This window comes from Rhagoletis zephyria, unplaced genomic scaffold (genome assembly GCF_001687245.7).
Source record: "Rhagoletis zephyria isolate East Lansing unplaced genomic scaffold, Rhagoletis_zephyria_1.1 Rzeph_scaffold_03500, whole genome shotgun sequence".
Classification (NCBI taxonomy): domain Eukaryota; kingdom Metazoa; phylum Arthropoda; class Insecta; order Diptera; family Tephritidae; genus Rhagoletis; species Rhagoletis zephyria.
Window position 1 is genome coordinate 19,681 of NW_016160583.1, and position 19,376 is coordinate 39,056.

Consider the following 19,376-nt stretch of genomic DNA (forward strand, 5'->3'; position numbering starts at 1 on the left):
ATAAATACAAACACATTTATATTAAAAGAGTTGACGCGATTCTGGCGTGTCTTGAGCTCTGCGCTAAAGTGAGTGTTGCTGATGATGTTCTTTTTATTGAAATGTGACGACCGGGCGGGCGGGCGGGTTGGCGGGTTGGCGTCATGCGACGGCAGCGCAAGTTTTAATGGGCCTATTGTGTGTTAAATCGACACGGGCACTACTTTCCCACGAGTCGTGTAATTTTCCCATAATTTGATGCCCATATACGAGTACCTATGAATGCATACAAACGTATGGAAATGCTGAAGAAAAGAATAAAAAATCTTCGCTATTAAAGACATGTGTACGTACATTAGTATGTATGTGCATTAGACTGTGTCAAAAACAGAATTTTTTTCTTTCGGTCCTATAAAAAATTTCATAAAAAAAATACCTGTGGAAAAATTTCAGCCCCCAATCTTAATTTCTCAGTTAGCGCTCGCAAAAATAAAATTTTTTATTGATTACCGTTGAATTTTGGAAAATTTTTTTGATGAAGGCTTCGTTAATTTTTTTCCATATAAACAAGTCGTCGAACATACTTTCATGGAAGTAAATGACTGACACCGTCGACAAAAAAAAATGCAAAACATCAAGTCAAAGTCCTAGCTACTTAAAATTTACCCTCATTATACTAGAGTTTAATGGGCTACAAGGCGGTTTTTTAATTTGTTAATTTTTTATTGTTTACTAAAAAATAAAGTAGCAGAAAAAACCTTTTGCATTAAAAGTTAATATTTTTGCGGGCACAAACTGAAAAGTAAGGATACAGGGCTAAAATTTTGCCACAATTATTATTTTTTTGTGACCGAAAAAAAAAATCGTTTTATTTGACACAGTCTAATGTACAGGCATGTTGTTGTAAAAATGTGGGGGAAAAATTATCTAAAATGCTGAGGCTAACTTATTCGGGTAATGTGATGTATGTATGTATGGATGTGTGTAATGTAATATGCACTCGAAGACGAGTACTTTGCAAAATATGCTGGTTAATTATAAGACATAACTGAAAAATTGTTCAAGTACTTATGTATCTTTTATGATTAATAAAAATTATAAGATCGTGTATCCACGAAACGTATTCTATATTTACATAAGTAGACAATTTATACATGGTAATATTGAAAAAAAAACCATCCACATAAGTCGAAGGTACAGACAAATGAGTAAGAGTCTACAAAAAATTGCAATCCAAAAAAAAGAGTCTCTTTCCTGATACACAAAACCGGTTTTCCCTCATGCGCTTTGCTGAGTGTATGAAATTTTCGCGTGTTAAATTAGAATTTATCTATATAAATAAAATTCACGTTTAACTCAGCCAAACTCTCTCTCTGCTCTTTGCTCTGACAATATTCCTATTACCTAATTCCCTTAATTCAACTTAAATTTGACTTTTAGAAATTACTATACCTTTTCGAAATCAATTCTATTCATAGCCAGAAAATATTAATTCATTCAATGTATTAAATTATTTGAACTTTATTTTATTTTTTTTTTTATAAGGGAAGCAACCCTCTTCAAAATGTTTTCAATCTGTAACCGTCTCCTAACTAATTCCTTCAATTCAATGTAGTTTAGAAATGAAGCCTTTTCAAAACCATTTCGATTGATACCCATATCATATGTATATATATATATATATATATATATATATATATCGTCAGCTGAAATGCAAAATAGCGTAACAACATCGCCACTGAAATGGAAAAAGTCGTGACTAATTTTTTTCCATAAAACGATGTGGGGAGTTGTAATTTGATGAAATCCATCATAGAAATCAAAAAGTGAATTTTGAATTTTTTATAAGTTACGACTTTTTGCATTTCAGTGACGATATGGGCCATATGTAATAATTCATTATAAAATAATTAAAATGTAACTTTTATAAAAAGGTGACAACCCTCCTCAAAATATATTCAAACTATAACCTTCTTAGTCGTCTTTCATCTGACACCCATACATATTTCAGTATCTCATTCCCTCAATTAAGGTTGATTTTTGTTTAAAGTGGTAGCAACTCTCCCACATGTTGTTTAGAAATAAAGCCTTTTCAACCCCTTTTCAATTAATACCTAAATTGTAATTCATATAACTTATTTAAATTTCATTTGGTAATAGGTGGCAACTATTTTCATTTTCTTACTTAGATATAAACTTTCTCCTCGTCGAGACGAACCACAACAACATAGAACCTATAAATGTCAAACTTTAAGCGACTTAATTTTGTATACATACGTAAATTTCAGTTTCCCTTTTACTAAATTTAATGAACCCTTTTACCCGCTTTCGTTTGATACCCATAATGTAATATCTCTTTTATCTCAAGAGTTGAATCGAATTTTATTATTGAAAAAGGTGGCAACCCTCTTTTAAATATCTTGCAAAGCGAGCATTATTAAATCTATTTCGTTTGAGACCCATATTGTAATATTTATTTCACCTAATCAATTTAATAGAACTTAATTTTTCAAACAAGTGGCAACCCTCTTTGAAAATATTTTTTCCTTAAATGAGCTTTCCTTATTTTGTCTTTTGATATCCGTATTGTGATATTTTATGGATCCTACTAATTTATCCTATTCCAGTACTAAAGGCACACACAATACGGGGCCTATCTTTTTGTAGCCATGCCTCTACGCACTGAACAATTGGACAATGAAAGTTTGACTTAAAAAACAAAAAAATTTGCCAGAATGTGCGGCTATAAAAATACTTGGAGATAATAGCGCCAATTCACCAATCTATGATGCTGGAATTAATGGTCCCGCACCGGACAGGCATGAATTAGAGATGCGAGGCTAAAAAATTGTTAAAGCTGGCGAAACCACTGGTTCGCCTGCTGAGCTAAACAGGTGGACGCCAAATAGCTGGTAAAATGCTGGAAGATATCGAGACAAAGCTTGCCTGCCAATTGGAGTTTCAGTGTTTGCTCTGTCCTATACGTATGAATAAAGAGCTATTCGTAAGGTGCGCCATATACCAGAGACCAGCCTTCTACAACCTTGTAGGTTTAGCCAGCAGGTGAGGAACTTGGGATCACTTGGTTTTTGTAAGTGATGTCTCGCAAATTAGGAGAAAGAACCTACTCCTTATAAGCATTAGTATTGTAAAATTTCCAGACAGAGGTGTTAGTCCCAAAACAGGTGGTGTTATTGAGTACATAGTAACCTGATAATTAGGAGCGTGACAGCCAAGCTGCTTTATTATCACACTGAGCAGAGTTAACAGCTCCTATATTTGACAAGTGTTTCATTGCCCTGCAGTGGCCAGTAAGAAGAACAGTAACAATTCTTACTTTATGCCTAGTGAGGTGAAAGATTTCTTCGGTTTTCCTTATTGATATATCCGCATTGAAGGACTTAGCCTGTCTGTTATCTTCCGTCCTTGTCCATGCGCTTCATTCTACATTAAGGTCTAGTAGTTTCGTCTAACTGAGGTCCATGGCAGACCAGTATGGTAGAGGGCTATGGGCTTATGCATCCCTGTGTAGTCCCTTTTCTGGCTAGAATATCGGCCCCTTCACTGTCCTTGACTCCACTGTGTCGCGGTACTCATATGAGGTATACCCGATTTCTGGAGGCAATAAGAAAAACTGAAGGCAGTCCCACACCGGCTTTGAGGTGACCTAACGCGCCCTCAGATAGAGGAGCACCCCTTGGACATTATGCAGAAATTCTGAGTTGATGATTCGGTTAAGTAAATTGCTGAGCTTATTTTTTATGCATAAATGCGTGCAACAATCACACTTCTACCCGCTTAAATCTCAATTTTCGATATCGAATAATCTTCAAAGTGTGCCTATGAGCCCTTTTAACACCTTTTCACAATGCTAAGCGCATATTCCAAGAACAGAAAATCTCAGCGGTTATTAAGAGGAACTTAAAAAAGCTACAAATTAATTGTATGAAAGCGTATTACTTATATGAAGTGCTAATGAGCTGATGGAAGTGATAAGTATACTAAGTATACAAGTATATGTTGACATTTTTATGTACCTGCTTTTGTAAACTCATTTGCTAATAACATAAAAGGAAGCATTTATGTATGTATGTATGTAACTCGAGCATGAGGTCTCTATAAATGTTAACACACAATGTACATACACATATACATACGTTTGTAGGTACATATCTGCATAGGCAAATATTGCTGCTAAAGACTATGTGGGTACTTGTATTTACAAATTAAAAATGAAAACAAAAGCGATTCGCTTCTTGCTCCACATTGTTCGTAAGTGCCCCAGAGTAGACATCTTACTACATATTATTCATATGAATACCCGTATAAATTCATATGGAGGCATATAGGTACATTTATATAAAAAAAATCTACAATTGCGGATAGGACTGCTGCGGGTATCACATTCACTTTTGTCCACATCAACAGCACATTTTATTGTTGTCGTCCCCAGCGCAAAGGTACGCGGCCCTTCACAGCAGTGGCGCATGCGCAACAAATAGCACGATAAAGCATAAACTACTTTCGGGCGGCGCACAATGGGGCAGATGCCTTTAAAAACTGCCGAAAATTCAAAAAAAAAAAAATATTTCATGATACTTTCGCTTTATTGCCTAATTAGAATACCAACAAAAGTAGATACTGTTTAAGAGTATTTAAGTAAATGACCCATAAAACGCACAGTCCAAAGACCGTCACCTACTCTGCAGAAATATTTCAGTCATGGACCAGAAATAATATCGTTTGCACCTCTTCCTATCGGACAATTAACAGAAAAATCAAAGGAAGCAAGAACAAGGGCTTCAAGCGATATAGAGGGCATAATACGAGAAAATGTAGCAGAGAAAAATCTATTAGGGATATCAGTAATGAGAAGCCGCTCAAAACAGAACTATTTAAATAAACACTATACACTCAACAATTCAGATGACAGCGCAACAGTTGACGACGATGATAATGATGAAGAGATAATGTTTTGACATATCATCAATAATAAACTGTTATAACATACCACATGTTGACAAGTTTTAGCAAATTATTTGTGCAATATATTAAACATTTAACAAAATTTCATAAAAAATCAAGATTCTGAGTATGCACTTTTTCAGCCCCTTTATTTTTATTAAAATGTAAGTTTGAAGTAGCTAGGACTTACTGCTGATTTTTTTTTGTTTGACAGAGTTGTGTATTTTTTTTTACACACAAAGTATTGTCGATGGTTTTTTATTAGACAAATTAAATTTCTTCATCAAAATAGTTTTTTTCTAATAGTAGAATGTCTCGAAAATTATTCGTTACACTTTAGAAGATTTAAAAGCTTTAGTTTATTTCTTGGCAGTTATGAAGGTCCCCTGCCCCAGTGTGCGGCGCGCAATCAAATACATATGTACACTAATATTTACTTCTATTTGTATGTGCATAAATATGTATGTGTGCGTTTGAATGTGCTAATGTTGCTAGGGGACACTTAAACATTTCCAACTAACTGCGATTACATATCAAATGATGTTGTACAATTTTGTGTTTATTGTTTTGCTGCCGGTTTTGGATAAAGGTTGTTTTGTTTTGTTTTCTGTTGTTGTGGTGAAGGTTTTGTTGTCACATTGTTTTAGTCGCTAGCAACAATTGTTGTTGTCTATTTTTTTATGAATTTAAATATAATATTTGTGCTTACATACATATGTATGTATGTATGTACACTTGAGTACTTCATTTAGAAATTAAGGGCCAATTTCAGATGAATATTTAAACGGCACGGTTTAATTTGAATTGTTTTTTAAATGCCATTTAGCTTTCGTTGGGTTTCAGATCAACATTATTCAAATATGCCAATTGACAATGACAATTGGCAACACTGTTGCTTGTTCTTTGAAATTGCTGTTGCATTTGTTAGTTTGTTTACATTTCGTGCTGAACAGCTGATTGTTGTTTGGCAAGCATAATAAAACAACCTTAGGCCATCTGAAATCGGGCCTAAGTGTAACAGTGTTCGTCCAGCGGTTGAAATTGAGCCACAAAAATTAAGGGGAATTGAGTGGGGCTGAGTTTAATTGCGTTAAGATGAAGTGAACCGAACTGAGGTGAGTTTAGATAAGTTAAGGTGAATTAAGGTGAGTTTAGATGAGTTGAGGTAAGCTGAATTGATGTGAACTAACATCAGGAGGATTGAGTTGAGTGTAGGGGAGTTGAACTTAACACTTAGCTTAACATAAAATAACACAACGTAACATAACATAGCACAACATAACATAAAATAACAAAGCATAAGTTGGGGTGAGTTGAGTGTACGGGAGTTAAACTTATCACTTAGCATAACATAAAATATCACAACCTAACATAACAAAGCATAACATAACATATCTCATTCTTCAGTTTCATCTGCTTCTTTATCTCTATCACTTTCTCTCTATTTGTATATGGGTTTTTATCTTTATGTCTTCCTTTTAATTTTGAGCTTTAAAGAGCAAACAGTCAATAACGTAGCGTAGACGTAGGTTGACGCAGAAATGATCTACCTTATGGGATTCGCGTGTTAACGAAAACTCACCACCGCATGGCGGTGACGTTGCCGTTGCTTCTTTCTCTCTCTATCAACAGTAAATATGATATTCTGCTACGTACGTCAACCAACGTTTACGCTACGTCGTCGACTAACTGCGCTTTTATCCTTTCCATAACCTTTATCGTTATCTTCATTCCGCAGAACAGCCTAGCCCTTGTTGTTACCGATAATATCGATGTCGTCGGCATATGCCAGAAATTGTATGCTCTTGTAAAGTCTGCGGCTCTTATAATCTTCTCAAAAATCAGATAAAAAAATCCACGAAAGCGAGTTGTCCGGCCTGAAACCGCGTTTAGTATTAAACAGCTCGGGGTAGTCTTTCCCAATTCTGACGAAGCTGGTGATATTTTAAATAGCCATATTAGTTGTGAGGGGATACAATATTCAGAGATCGCGGCATAAAGACAACTTCTTTTCGTGCTGTCAAAATGGCTTTGAAATCGACAAATAGATGGTGGGTATCGATCTTATTCTCGCAAGTCTTTTTCAGATTTGGCGTATTGTGAATACCTGTTTTATGGTGACTTTGCTACAAATGTCTAAAGCCATACTAAGAAGGCCCGATCAGTTCGTTGACGCTGGCCTTTAGTATTTCACACAATATGTGCGATAAGACCTTGTAACCTATGCTTAGAAGGCTGATCTCGCGGTAGTTGGCGCGTATGGCGGGGTAGTCTTTCCTTAAGGACTGTACGGAGCACACTTAAACTCCAGTCGTCATGAATGAGATGTTGAAAAATCTGGCTTTTACGGGACTGTGGCTAGACGTTTGTCCAACGGGTTGGACGGCGACGGAGGGTCTCTCCCACCACAAATCCAACACCGAATTTGCACTCGTTTTCGTGACAGCTGTAGTAGACGTCACAATGTCTCAGGTGTTTCTTGCCTTGCCCCGTTCATCGTTGTAATGTCGCGGCGAGACCCAAAAATCGCGGGGTTCGATCCTCGTTTAGAGCGATTGCCAAAAATTTCACATTGTTTATTTTACAATGTTCAGACGAAAAAGTTTTTCTTCTGTGAGTGGCAGTGCAGCGATTTTGTCAAACGATACCCGGTCACACACTTAAGTGAGAGATCATTTACTTCCTATGTACTTTAGAGCATAACACTATGTAAACTATGTACATATATATGTATGTGTGTATACCGTTACTACTAATTACGTTTACGGAACAAGATTGCTTTTTAAAAGCGTCTGCTGCCAGCTATGCCAAGATTTGGCTGAAAATGCCGACTAACTTAAAGCATCTAAAAAAAATTTCCCAAAGATGAGAACCGCCGAGATGAACAATGGTCACAGCAGTGCCGGTGGATATGACGATGGTAATGATAATGGTGATGGTAACGGCGTTAGAAATGTCTTCAACGCCAAGTTGCCAAGGTGTGTGTTTCCTCAGCTCAGCTAAACACTACATACATATGTACATATATACGTATACGTTTGAAAAAAAAACACAAGTTTTGACTGCCTTATATGTATGTATGTATGAGCACCAAATCACTTGCTGGCAAGAAGACGCTTGCTTACTCTTACCTCTAAATTGTTACTTCAACACACTAATACGTATGCAGATTCCATTAAAAACTCCCACAGCTTGGTTGTAAGCGCGCTTACATACAACTTAAACACGGTTAACTACTCAACCTAAGTTCGTCTGCCTTGTGCTGCGCTTTTGCGCATGCGTGTGTACTAATACGATCATGCAAGCGAAAGGCAGCGTATGCTCTTCTTTGCTACTAAATATTTATGCGATGGAAATTAAAACTGGTGGCTAAGTACATATGTATGTATGCCTACTTACATGCCCCTCATTTACTTATTATTTTCTCAGCCCATTCGAAAACTCCATGCGTCGTTGTTGGGTTGTCAGGGTTTGCTTTCTGAGCCAGCTACTCAGTTTACTTCCGAAAACCTTTGAGAACGGACGCATTTTTCTTTAGTGACGGAACTCGGTCTGCGAATTAAATTACATACATATGTATGTATTTCTTACATTTACCGCCATACAAACTTACATACATACATTTGTACATGGTACATACTTAATAACAAAGCGATTACGAACCCAAAATAAAAATAAAATTTACACAAAAACTACCACCGCCCGAGCTGAGTTTTAACCTTTTGGTGGTTACGACCTGTTTATTACGTTTTATTGTGTCATTAATGTTTTGTTTTTGTGCCTTTTGTTGTGTTCGCTTATCCTACCGAGGCGGTCAAAAACCCTCGCTCATACCTAGTTATGCAAAGGCGCGATCGCCTCTGGAGCGTGACGTGATATATATTTTTTTTTACCTGCGCGTGTTTGTGTGTGTGTAATAATGTGTGCGGGAAGTTCGTCTACTTTTTGGTGGTTCAAATTTGCATAAGAATTTATGTATGTATATGTACATACTTATACAAAATTTATGTGGGAAAAGTGTACCGCCAACTGCTGTTGGCCAGTGTCCTTTAAGGATGTGTGTGGCGTTGCAAGGTGCCTGCACACCTGTCACAAGCAACCGAAGGGCAGCAAATAAATAATTGAAAACTCCTTTCAAGCGAGAAATATTTGAATGCCAAGAAGCAAATAACTACACACAACTACAATTGAAGCAATAAGAAGGTAATTCATTTTAAGATAAGAAAATTGTACAAAAAGTGTTCAAGTTTTTATTTGTTCCCACGCTCTGATGGCGATAAAATTAATTAATTCCTTGACGTTACTGTGTCACAGTTGGAGGGAGTTACACGGAAGTATCTAATGGGTTAAAAAATTTAAAGAAAATAGGAAGTGAACGTCGTCTCTAATAAGGGACTGCTTCAAAAATGAAAAAGGTCAATGCGCCGCATGAATAAAAAATAAGCAATTGCTTTATATAAAACTATTAGACCGTTTACACGATTTATTTATATAAATTGAAGCAAAAGGTCTGAAATTTTAAATCAATAGCTTAGTTTTTATTTATGCGGTCCAATGTTAGCAATCGTGTAAAGCAAAATAAATATAAAACCAAACTCATTCAGAAAATTTCGATTCTTAAATGTATTCATAGTATCGCTTGCCACAATTGAGTGATGTGCCCAACCTTCAATTAAACCCGACATCCAACCCGACCCTTTTATCAGCGGTGAGGTTTAGGTAGCCATCGGGCAGGCGAAAGCATCCAAAGCCATAAGACCCGACGCAATATGCATGCTGATGCTGAAGAAATTGTGTCCTGCGAAAGTAAAGCAAGGAGCCTAACCCTCTCGCCTACAAAATCCTCAGCAACTCTTCCTACCACCTGGACGAAGGAGGTCAGACTGCAGCTGGGAGCTCACATCGATGGCGTACAAATTCCGACGGTAAATAACACAAAAATTCTCGGAGTTACCATCGATGGTCTGCTCTCCTTCTCGGCGCATACAACCACAATTGTCAATAGAGTACAGAGCCGCAACAAGGTCCTCAAGTCACTAGGCGGCAAAGAAAAAGAACGTCTGCTGGTAACTAACAAGGAAAGGGAGAGCTTAGTCTGCTTCGGGAGACTCGCAACACAATAGCCGAACTTCGCTATGTCTACTGCAGCAGGCTAAACTCATACCTGAGCAGATTAAATGCTGATGTGCCCAACGAGTGACCGGCATGCCGAGAGATACCCCACGACTCGAGATGTCCCCTAAACCTTACTCAGCTAACATAACACCTCTCCCTATGGACAAGCCCAGTAGAAGTTGCACGCTTCCGGAGTCTTCCGTTAGTCGAGCTTGACAACAACGATTGCGGGACAAGCCGATAGATGTAGGCAGGGTTGAGTAGCCCCTTCAACAACAACAGAAAAAGTAATATTAACTTTAAAAATGAGTAATTAAAATTTTGAAAAAATAGTCGAAAATTGGATTTGTCTCATAACTGACTACATAAATTTCCGCTACTTTCAGTTTTTTTTCTACCATTTAAATATTTAAACCGGTCATAATATTTTGAGGTATTGGGCCTCATGCTCCGACTCGATTTTCAGTACAAATTCTTGAGCTTGAGCTCAACCCATCAGTGCAAAAATTGAGTCTGAGCTCAAGCTCACTTTTTATGCATGAGGCCCAATATTTTTGTTTTCCTAAGAAAAAAATAGAAGTGTTTAATTTAAGAAAACAAGAATAATTTCCGTTAAAAAAATCTACCGTTGTAAGGGATTTTTTGGTACATAATTTGACAAAAATATTCATTCGTTCATTTGGTGGATGCGGTTAAAGAAGGCGTAAGGCCCCCAAATTAACATACAGGAAGAAACGAACTGAGCTAAACGCTTTTTACCCATTTTACCAAAAAGGAGAAGGTTATCAGTTCGTCGGAATATTTTTTTTTTCATAATTTTTAATTTTTTTTTTTTATGTATGTTACCGTATAACATTCTACCACGTACCCGATTTCTATAATTATTTTTTTTTTTAAGGAAAGGTGTTACCTCTAGGGGCGGCAAATGACGTTATACTGCTAGCCAATCCATTTAACATACATATACTATAATTAGTGTCTGACTAAAGCTGCACAGCACCGCAGCTGGCCTCAGATTCGAAGTCTTATTAAAACCTCGACGGCTGTTCGAAAACTTTGAGTTCTCTATTTACCCTCAGCTCGACGTGAGTTTTCTATTTCCCCTTTTTATATAGTTAACTTTAGATATTTTACGTTCGGCGTGATCTCGGTTTAGGTCACTAAGCACCAAGGTTGAGATCTTTTCACAGACCTCAATGACAGATTTTTCTGGCTCGGAAGCTTATATGTGATCGAAGTACGTATTGCATTGCTGTTAATAGGTAGTCCTTTACTCCGTAAGAGAGGTATACCGCTATGTGATCATCCTCTTCCAACCTTTATCATCGGACAAAGGGCATCTTCCTCCCCAGTAGTCAAACATGTTATAGAGTGCATTAATCTTATGCTTGGCATTTGCAACATAGTCAGATCCTGTGGCGAAGAGGAGTCAATGGAACATCTTATTACCACCTCTCCTCCAACACTAGCTCACCATAGAGTCAAACTTGTGAACGACTACGCGCCTAGCGAAGTCAGCCTGATGCAAATTTCGCAACAGGGACTCATAAAATTCCTCAACATATTAAACGACTAAAGTTCAAATCTGGTGGCGGTGTTAGAGCCCTTTAGAGCTACCTTTAGATAACCATTTGTCGAATACCTCCTCAGCATCAGCAAAGGTTCCCGTTGTGCACTCATTGCTACCAGCCCCATTTGGATCTTTGCTACAGAGTCTTGCAGCGCTAATGAGTTCTAAGCGAGCTGTATACCAAAAACTCTTATTCGGCTGTGTATTTTGACTGCGCACTCCAAGCCTTTTAGTATGAAGCAGGTCATACTTTTCCGGAGGAAGAAGTAACGTGTTTGCTGTCACATTCAATTTGCACTCAAACTAAATAGTTCGGCAATAGAAGCCTCGATTAAAGTATGTTGGTAAATAGGTATCAGTCTAAGGGCCAGTGTACACGGGAGTACTTAAGAACATCTTCAAGCAGTCAGCCATCGAAACCATGGTCAGAAATATATATATATTTCGCTCAGCAATGACTGGGAGACATCCAGGGGAACGAATATGCAAAACTCAGTTTCCCTACAATTTCAAAAGGTCTTGCTAGGTATTTGCTTTCATGGGGTAAATTGGATCGCAGGAAATTTGTGGGAAAACTTGACTGCTATCGGCATGACTGACAACCCCACTCGCCTTTTCTGCCTTGTAGAGAATGCGATGGCGAAACGGTTTTTGTGTATCTGCCCTGCTTTTTCCAGAAAAAGTTGCTGACCACTCTATACCTATGTATAACATAAAAATTTCGATACATACATATCTACGTACTACTAGCCTGATTCTAATTTGAGTATTTTCTGATTTGTATTTGCAGTTTTTAAAAGATGACTGAGTATCCGAGCACTCATCTTGGTGACACATTGTGAAATGTACCAACAACAAACACGATGTTTCTTGACTTCCTGATCTTCTCCACAGCCAATTCACAACGATCAGAAAGTCACGACGCAACGGCGACCGAGGGTGTGGAAGTGGCTGCGGCGGCAGCTACAACAATAGCCATTGACAAAATGACAACCGAAGGCAAACAAAGTGCGCAAACCGCAAACGAATTACAACAAAAGCAGCAACTAATTGTTGGCAACTTACTGACAACAGCCAACAAACAACAACCAATAAGCAACAACAAAAGTGCAAACCAACCAAGCGTCGAAGCGACGGTAAGCGACGTAATGCTTTGCTTTGTTGATAATAATAATAAAAGTCTAAGCGACAACAACAAAACATGCAGTCGTACAGGCAACAGAAATGGGAGCTACAACGGAAATGCTTGCGGTGCCAGCAGGAGTAGTGCCGCTGATGATAGCAACCACTTTTGGCCGATTGTTGGCAGCGAAAATGAAAACGAAACGCTTCAGTGCACACCGCTGGCAGAGATAGAAGTGGAAGCACCAACAGCAGCGGCATTTGAACCCATCGAATGCAGCGGCGGGGAGGAATGCGTTGAGGCTGAAATTTTGTTGCGCCTAGGGGACGTTTACGGAATACAACGGCCAAGTGACGAAGTGGGATTAACAAAAACAAAAGAGAGTATGAGCAACGGGACAGCAATAATAACTGGCGAAGCAGCAGCAGCAACAGAAACAGTGAATAGTTTTGCATTGACAGGCCAGTTTAGCTTAGCGGAAATGGCAACGAGTACAGTGACAACAACAGCGGACACAACATTTGGGTGGCTGCCATTGGTGCTGCACGGTGGTGGCATAGAGAGCAAAGCTGGCATGCCATTGCTGTGCACAGGTGGGAGAGCAGGCGCATGCGCTTTGGACGCGAAACCATCGAGAACAACGACGATGATGGCGGCGTCGGCGGCGACGGAGGCAGCAACAATCACTGTGACGAGTGCGACTTGTGCTCTTGTCACAACAGCAACAACAACAACAACAACAAAAACAAATACACTGTGCCATGCCACTGACCAGAATACAGGCAACCCATGGCAGTTAAGCTTTGACGACGACCAGTATGCCAGCGGCTGCATACAGCAAAGAGTCACCGACTTGAATGCGAGAACCGCAAGCGTGAGGGACGTGACGAAATCAACTTCGTCATCGATCGAAAACAATTCACCACAACGAGTAGCGTTTACGCACACGAAGGACTATGCCACTACGAACGCCATTTTCCCCACAACACAACACATCAGCGCGACATGCCAACAGGCTGAGGACGTGACATCGGCAAAGGGTGACACAACAAAGTCCTTACAACAGCAACAACCAGCAGCTGGCGAAAGCCCCATCGTCATCAGAAAGTATAGCAGCAGTAGCAGTGAAAGGAGCTGCGATGGCAGCGTGGTGAATGTGAAAGCACATAGAACAGCAGCCAGTCGAGCCAGCGGCGACCAACACGACGAGGACAACGACATACGAGTACGACGTGTGGCTGGAGCAGCAGCAGCAGCTGGAGCAGCTGAGACGAAATTTTTTTCAAACTATAGAAAAAATTGGAAAACTCTGAAAAATACCAAAGCAGCAAGCCAAGTGTGTGTTTTAGTGGATAACGGCACTGCAAGTGATTGTGAAAATTTATTGTGTAGTGAAATTCGGCACGAAGCCAATGCTGATAACTGCTATTTATATAATTTTAAGGCCCTGAATGGTGAGTGGTGTATCTGTGAAGCAGCAAATTTGTTGGCTGGCTGGGAAGACGACAGTGAGGTCAATAGAGGGGGTGGTGGCGACGGCGACGGTGTCGTTGGAAACGCTGCTGTGCGCCTTGATGACGGTACCAGTAGAAGTACCAGCACCAACGCCAGTGCCAGTGTCGATACCATAAAGGCCATTCATGAAAACATTGAAACAGTAGAAGAAAGTAAAGTTGGTGAAAGTCGAAGTCGAAAGTGGTGTCAGGGGCAAGCGAATGAATGCGAACTTAGATTGAATACAATTGAAAAAGTTGAAGAAAAGGAAAAAGGCTTTCAAGAGCCTATCGAACAAAAAACAGATACAGCTGGAAACGACGACGACGGAGGGCGCTACTTCGTCACAGACAGGCAGGCGGAGGCTGAAAAGCTCCATAAGGGCCACTTTTCATGCGAATTGTCTACACTCGTGGCGACGAACGAGGCACAGCAACAAATAGAAAAAGAACAGCTGAAAGCAGAAAGTATAGGAAACGCCAAAGAGATAGGTGAAATAAAAACGAAAGAAGCGAAAAATCATAAAGGAAAAGAAGTAGAAAAAGGAAACGAAGAAGTAAGTGTAGCTGAGTATGAAAAATGCCCGCATCAATGCGACGTGATTTGCACAAATAAGCCTGCTCAGCAAATTTGTGGTAAACGACTCATCCCCCACACACATCAAAGGCAGCCGAGGCAGGACCAGTCGCCAGCAGCGGAGAGCTGCAGCAGCTGGGTGGTAGGCGCATATTTCAATTCAACGAATACGCAACGAGCGCAACGAATACATAATTCGCAACAGCAATTCAATTCTATCATTGAACAGCAGCCACAGCCGCAGCAGCAGCAGCAGCAGCAGTCACAGCTAAAGCCCGATTACACGGCCGTCAATGTTGCGCTCGTTGAATACAGCAACGACAACGAATTAGTAACTAAAGTGATTGATGAAAAATCCACGCGGGGGCGACACAGTACAACAGACGAAGCCTTAGCGAGGCCACCGCTCCTAAGCGAGCAGGAGAGAGAAGAGTGGAAGTGCGTTGAAGAAAAGTGCGAGCAGCAAGCGAATTGCTGGCAAGAGGTTTCACACGAAAAAGCAACAGCAGCGAGCCATTGTAGAGAGGGGCCAGAAGTAGCGCAAAATTGCAGCCCTGATTGTGAAGTTATTAATGAAAACAAGACTGCCTACGCGACCAACCCTGCTGCGGTCATAGACAGAGCCAGCCCAACTGGGAACGAAGTAGCGACGCGGCACGACCTGCAGCGTAAGCATAAATCGGCGATAGAAACAAAAGAAAGCAGGCAAAGCGACGCACGAGAAAGCAAAGAGGAAAAAGTAAGCGAAAATTGCAGAACGCGAGGAGAGGAGGAGTCGCAGAAAGAAGCATTTTTTAAGTGTACAAGTGCTCTTGGTAGTGGTGGTGTTGCTAATAGATGGCGGCGCAGCCACACCACTTGCGAGGCACCTGAAAGTGCAAGTAATCAAAGAGATAAGTGGCCAAAAGGAGGCGCTAACGACAACACATCAACACATCAAGCGGTCGAACAAGTGGCAAATGTTGCCATAGAAGCCAACGCCGAGAATGCAAAAGTGTTTAAAGAGGTAAGTGCGACAAGCACACAACGCACTTCAAGCTTAGCTAAAGCACCACAAAGTGAAAGTACCCAACGACAATTGCGTCAGGGGTTGGAGCTTGGGCTGTATTGGGGCAATTTAGTTCAAGTTGCAACACAGCAGCAACAGCAAACTATTGACGAAGAAGTAGCAAAAACTATAACTGCACGACGATTACCGCAGAAGCACACTCGAGAAAGTGCAGCACAAAAGGGGTCACAACAGCTGGATTCGCTAGTTGAATGCGAAAAATATAGGGAATGCGCTGATATAAAACCGAAACAGCTAGACAATACAAACCTAAGTGAGGCAGATAAACTACTTTTGAATAGGCAACACTTAGCCGAAGCGTGTACCCACTATAGCGCGGCGCACGTCGCACACGCAGCCCCCAAGGGAACGCTTAACGTGTCAGCACCATCATTAGCAGAGGGTGTCGTCGGTGGTAGAGACGAATTTGCGGCTAGTCAACGCTTGCAACGTTTGCAACAACATTTTCGTGGATTAGTATGCGTGACACGCAATCATTTGAAAGACGAACACGAGCCCCAATATGACAACGGCAACTTTGGCCACGACGACGTGCATGCTAATGAAGTGAGCGCAGGGGTGGTAGCGCAGCAGAAATTACAGAAAAGCGATAGAGACTACTACGAGGGCGACGGCAACGGAGACGAAGTAGCTTGTTCATCAGACAAATTTTTCTATACGAAACGGCAGGCAGACGAAGCAGCGAAGTACGAAGAAGCCTTGAAAAGCAGTGAAAGCAAACACTTCGAAGGTAAGCTTGGTACTAAAGGTTGCTTGGCAGAGGGAGACGCATACGCGCGGCGAAGCGCTGACAGTCAGACGACGCAGCAGATAATTGAAATACCAAAGGACAACAAAAACAACGCCGGCGGAGGAGGTCTAGTGGACCTAACGGAAGAAGAACAAGAGGCAGAAACTGTTGTTGTGTTGCTCGATAGAGCAAAACCAGCAGCAAGAACAGCAAAAATAATAACAACAACACTTGCGGTTGGCCAAATAACAGACAAAAGACGAAATTGCAGCAACAGTGGTGGCGTAAGGTCGCCACAGTGGATAATAGCAGCTGCGACAAACAACAAAGGCGACCTGGTCGTTGAAAAGCCAAGTGCAATCCAATTAACAGCAGAAACTCGTTACAACAGCAGCAGCGTTAAGCTAGCGGACAACAACAATAATCGGCGAAATAAAAATAGTAATTGTAATCAACAAAATAATTTCGAGAGAATCAACAACACTTTTAGACAACCGAGCAGCGAGTGCGCAGCAGCCACAGCGCAGGAATTAATCAACGAACAGAGTGAAAATAACGAGCGCCTAGCGGAAGCAAGAGCAACAGCAGTTGGCGAGAGAACAACAGAGCGCCGCTCAATTGAATGCTGCGAAAAGCAACGAGCGGAGGCACTTGACTCGCTGCTAGCGACTAGTGATAGTGGTAAACTAACGGTACACAGTACAACCCCAACTGAGGTAGGAATAACTNCGAGCAACAGCAGCTGGCGACAGTACAACAGAGCGCCGCGAAAAGCAACGAGCGGAGGCACTTGACTCGCTGATAGCGACTAGTGATTGTGGTAAACTAACGGTACACAGTACAACCCCAACTGAGGTAGGAATAACTACAGTTAGTCAAGAAGATAAACCACCAGAAGAGGAAGAAAAGCAAGCGGAGGACGAGCAGAAGAGCGCGGCGACGAGAGGAGCAACAGCCACCCCAAAGCAAACAGCAAATTCCAATGCGACTGTGAATGCCAGCAGTATACAAAACGCTACAACAACAACAGCAACCACTGAGGCGCGAATAAACAATAACAAAAATCGCGTGGAAATACTTGAACAGCCAACGCGACATAAACAAAGTGGTGGTGGCATAACAGACGCGACGTCAGCGTCGCCAACCCACAACGCAGAGTCACGCGAACTTGCACTGACCAACGCAACAGAGAATTCAACGGCTACAACAATAACAACAACAACTGTAGAAAGTTTTGCTAACTCAATAGTCAGTAATCGCCTTTTGAATCCAACGAAAACCGCAACATTTGCACAGGAACAGTGCCAACTTTTGAACTCGCAGCCGGAAGCGCATTTAGAAGCGCCATCGCCATTGCCATCGCCATCGCCATCTTCACCATCGCCACCACCACGTCCGCCACCGCCCAAAGCGGCTTTGAATTTTGGTCGGTTAAGCGCTTTTGTTGCCACAAAACCCTCAAGTGAACAACATTTTCCAGCGGCAACCGCACCGTTTTTGTACTGCAATCACGTCATTAACAAAAACTGTTGTGTCTACAACCATTTGAGTCCCTACGTACCCCCCGCCATCTATCAGCCCATATACGAGTACGCCTTTTATCCGCTTGCGGGCAATTCGCTATACGAATTTGATGCGCGTCGATTGAGTGATATCATCGGTGGCGGAAACGTAACAACAACAACAAAATCAACACCAACAGCAACAAATCACTGTGTACCATTGTCCGTTGTCGGTGTGGACACAAATCAAAATCTCGTACGCGACACAAAGAAGTGTGAATTCAATCGTATCGGCGGCGGTGGCTGTGACGGCCAAGGTAACTACGTTGCTCTAACGCCGCTGAACGGTGGTGTTAGCGCGTTTCCGAATTCAGACGCCTTCGAATGTTACGACGAATTATTCGATGAAGTGTCGTCAATCGGTATTGACACAGACGTGTACGCGAATAGTGAGACCGCTGAAACAAATTCGATTTGTGATTGTGTGAATTGTGCGATTGAACAAAATGCAAATCAGTTGCTGAACAACAGCGACAACATTAACAGAAGCAACAACAACAACGAAAACGACATTAGTGTTTATAATTTGAAAAACGTTGATAGCAATTACGCTCATTTAAATCAAAGTGTATCGTGCGCATCAGACGTGCCCCTTCTATGTATGTATATACAAACATAGTAAGTAAGTACACAATATAACACATAAATGATACAAGTAAATTCATTGCCGTCCCGACTTACCTGCGGTGTGCGTGTTTCATCGCCGGGCCCACCAACACCACCTCCCCCGCCTCCAACGCCCGCAGCCACCGTAGCGGAGTAATTACATTGGCAGCCCTCCTCACAGCACAAACGCACCAATTCGTGTTCGCCGCACGTGCACGGCTCCTCGTCCTCCTCATCGTAGGCGCAATCCTCACGTATCAAAATAATATAATCCGCCTCGAAGAATTCGTTGCGTGTCTCATCGAAGACGACACGATTTTTACGCGCCGGCGGCGGACGATTCGGTTTTTTGAGCAGACCGCGCAACTGACCGTTCACTTCACGCATTTTGACGGCTGTAACGGCGCTTGTGTCGTTGATGGCAGCAGCGGCGACTGTATTTACAATATCTAGACTTTGGTTGTGGCTTTGATTGGGGTTTTCGATTTTTTGGTTTCGATTGGTCACTTGCGTGCGCACGTTTGTTGCACTTCGAGATACTTTGGTGTTGATGTCGCTGCTGGTGACACAATTTATTGGGCGTGCGG

General features: G+C 41.2%; 1 protein-coding gene across 1 annotated transcript in view; it reads left to right on the plus strand.

Moving 5' to 3' along the window:
- Nucleotides 1-9,001: 9,001 nt before the first annotated feature.
- The window catches only part of LOC108369117 (uncharacterized), a 10,671-nt gene continuing 296 nt past the window's right edge, over nt 9,002-19,376 (plus strand). The window contains exons 1-3 of the mRNA XM_017624116.1: nt 9,002-9,147; nt 12,420-17,337; nt 17,477-18,723. Coding sequence (XP_017479605.1) covers nt 12,493-17,337; nt 17,477-18,723 — 6,092 coding nt within the window. The 5' untranslated portion in view covers nt 9,002-9,147; nt 12,420-12,492. The remainder of the gene's footprint in view (nt 9,148-12,419; nt 17,338-17,476; nt 18,724-19,376) is intronic.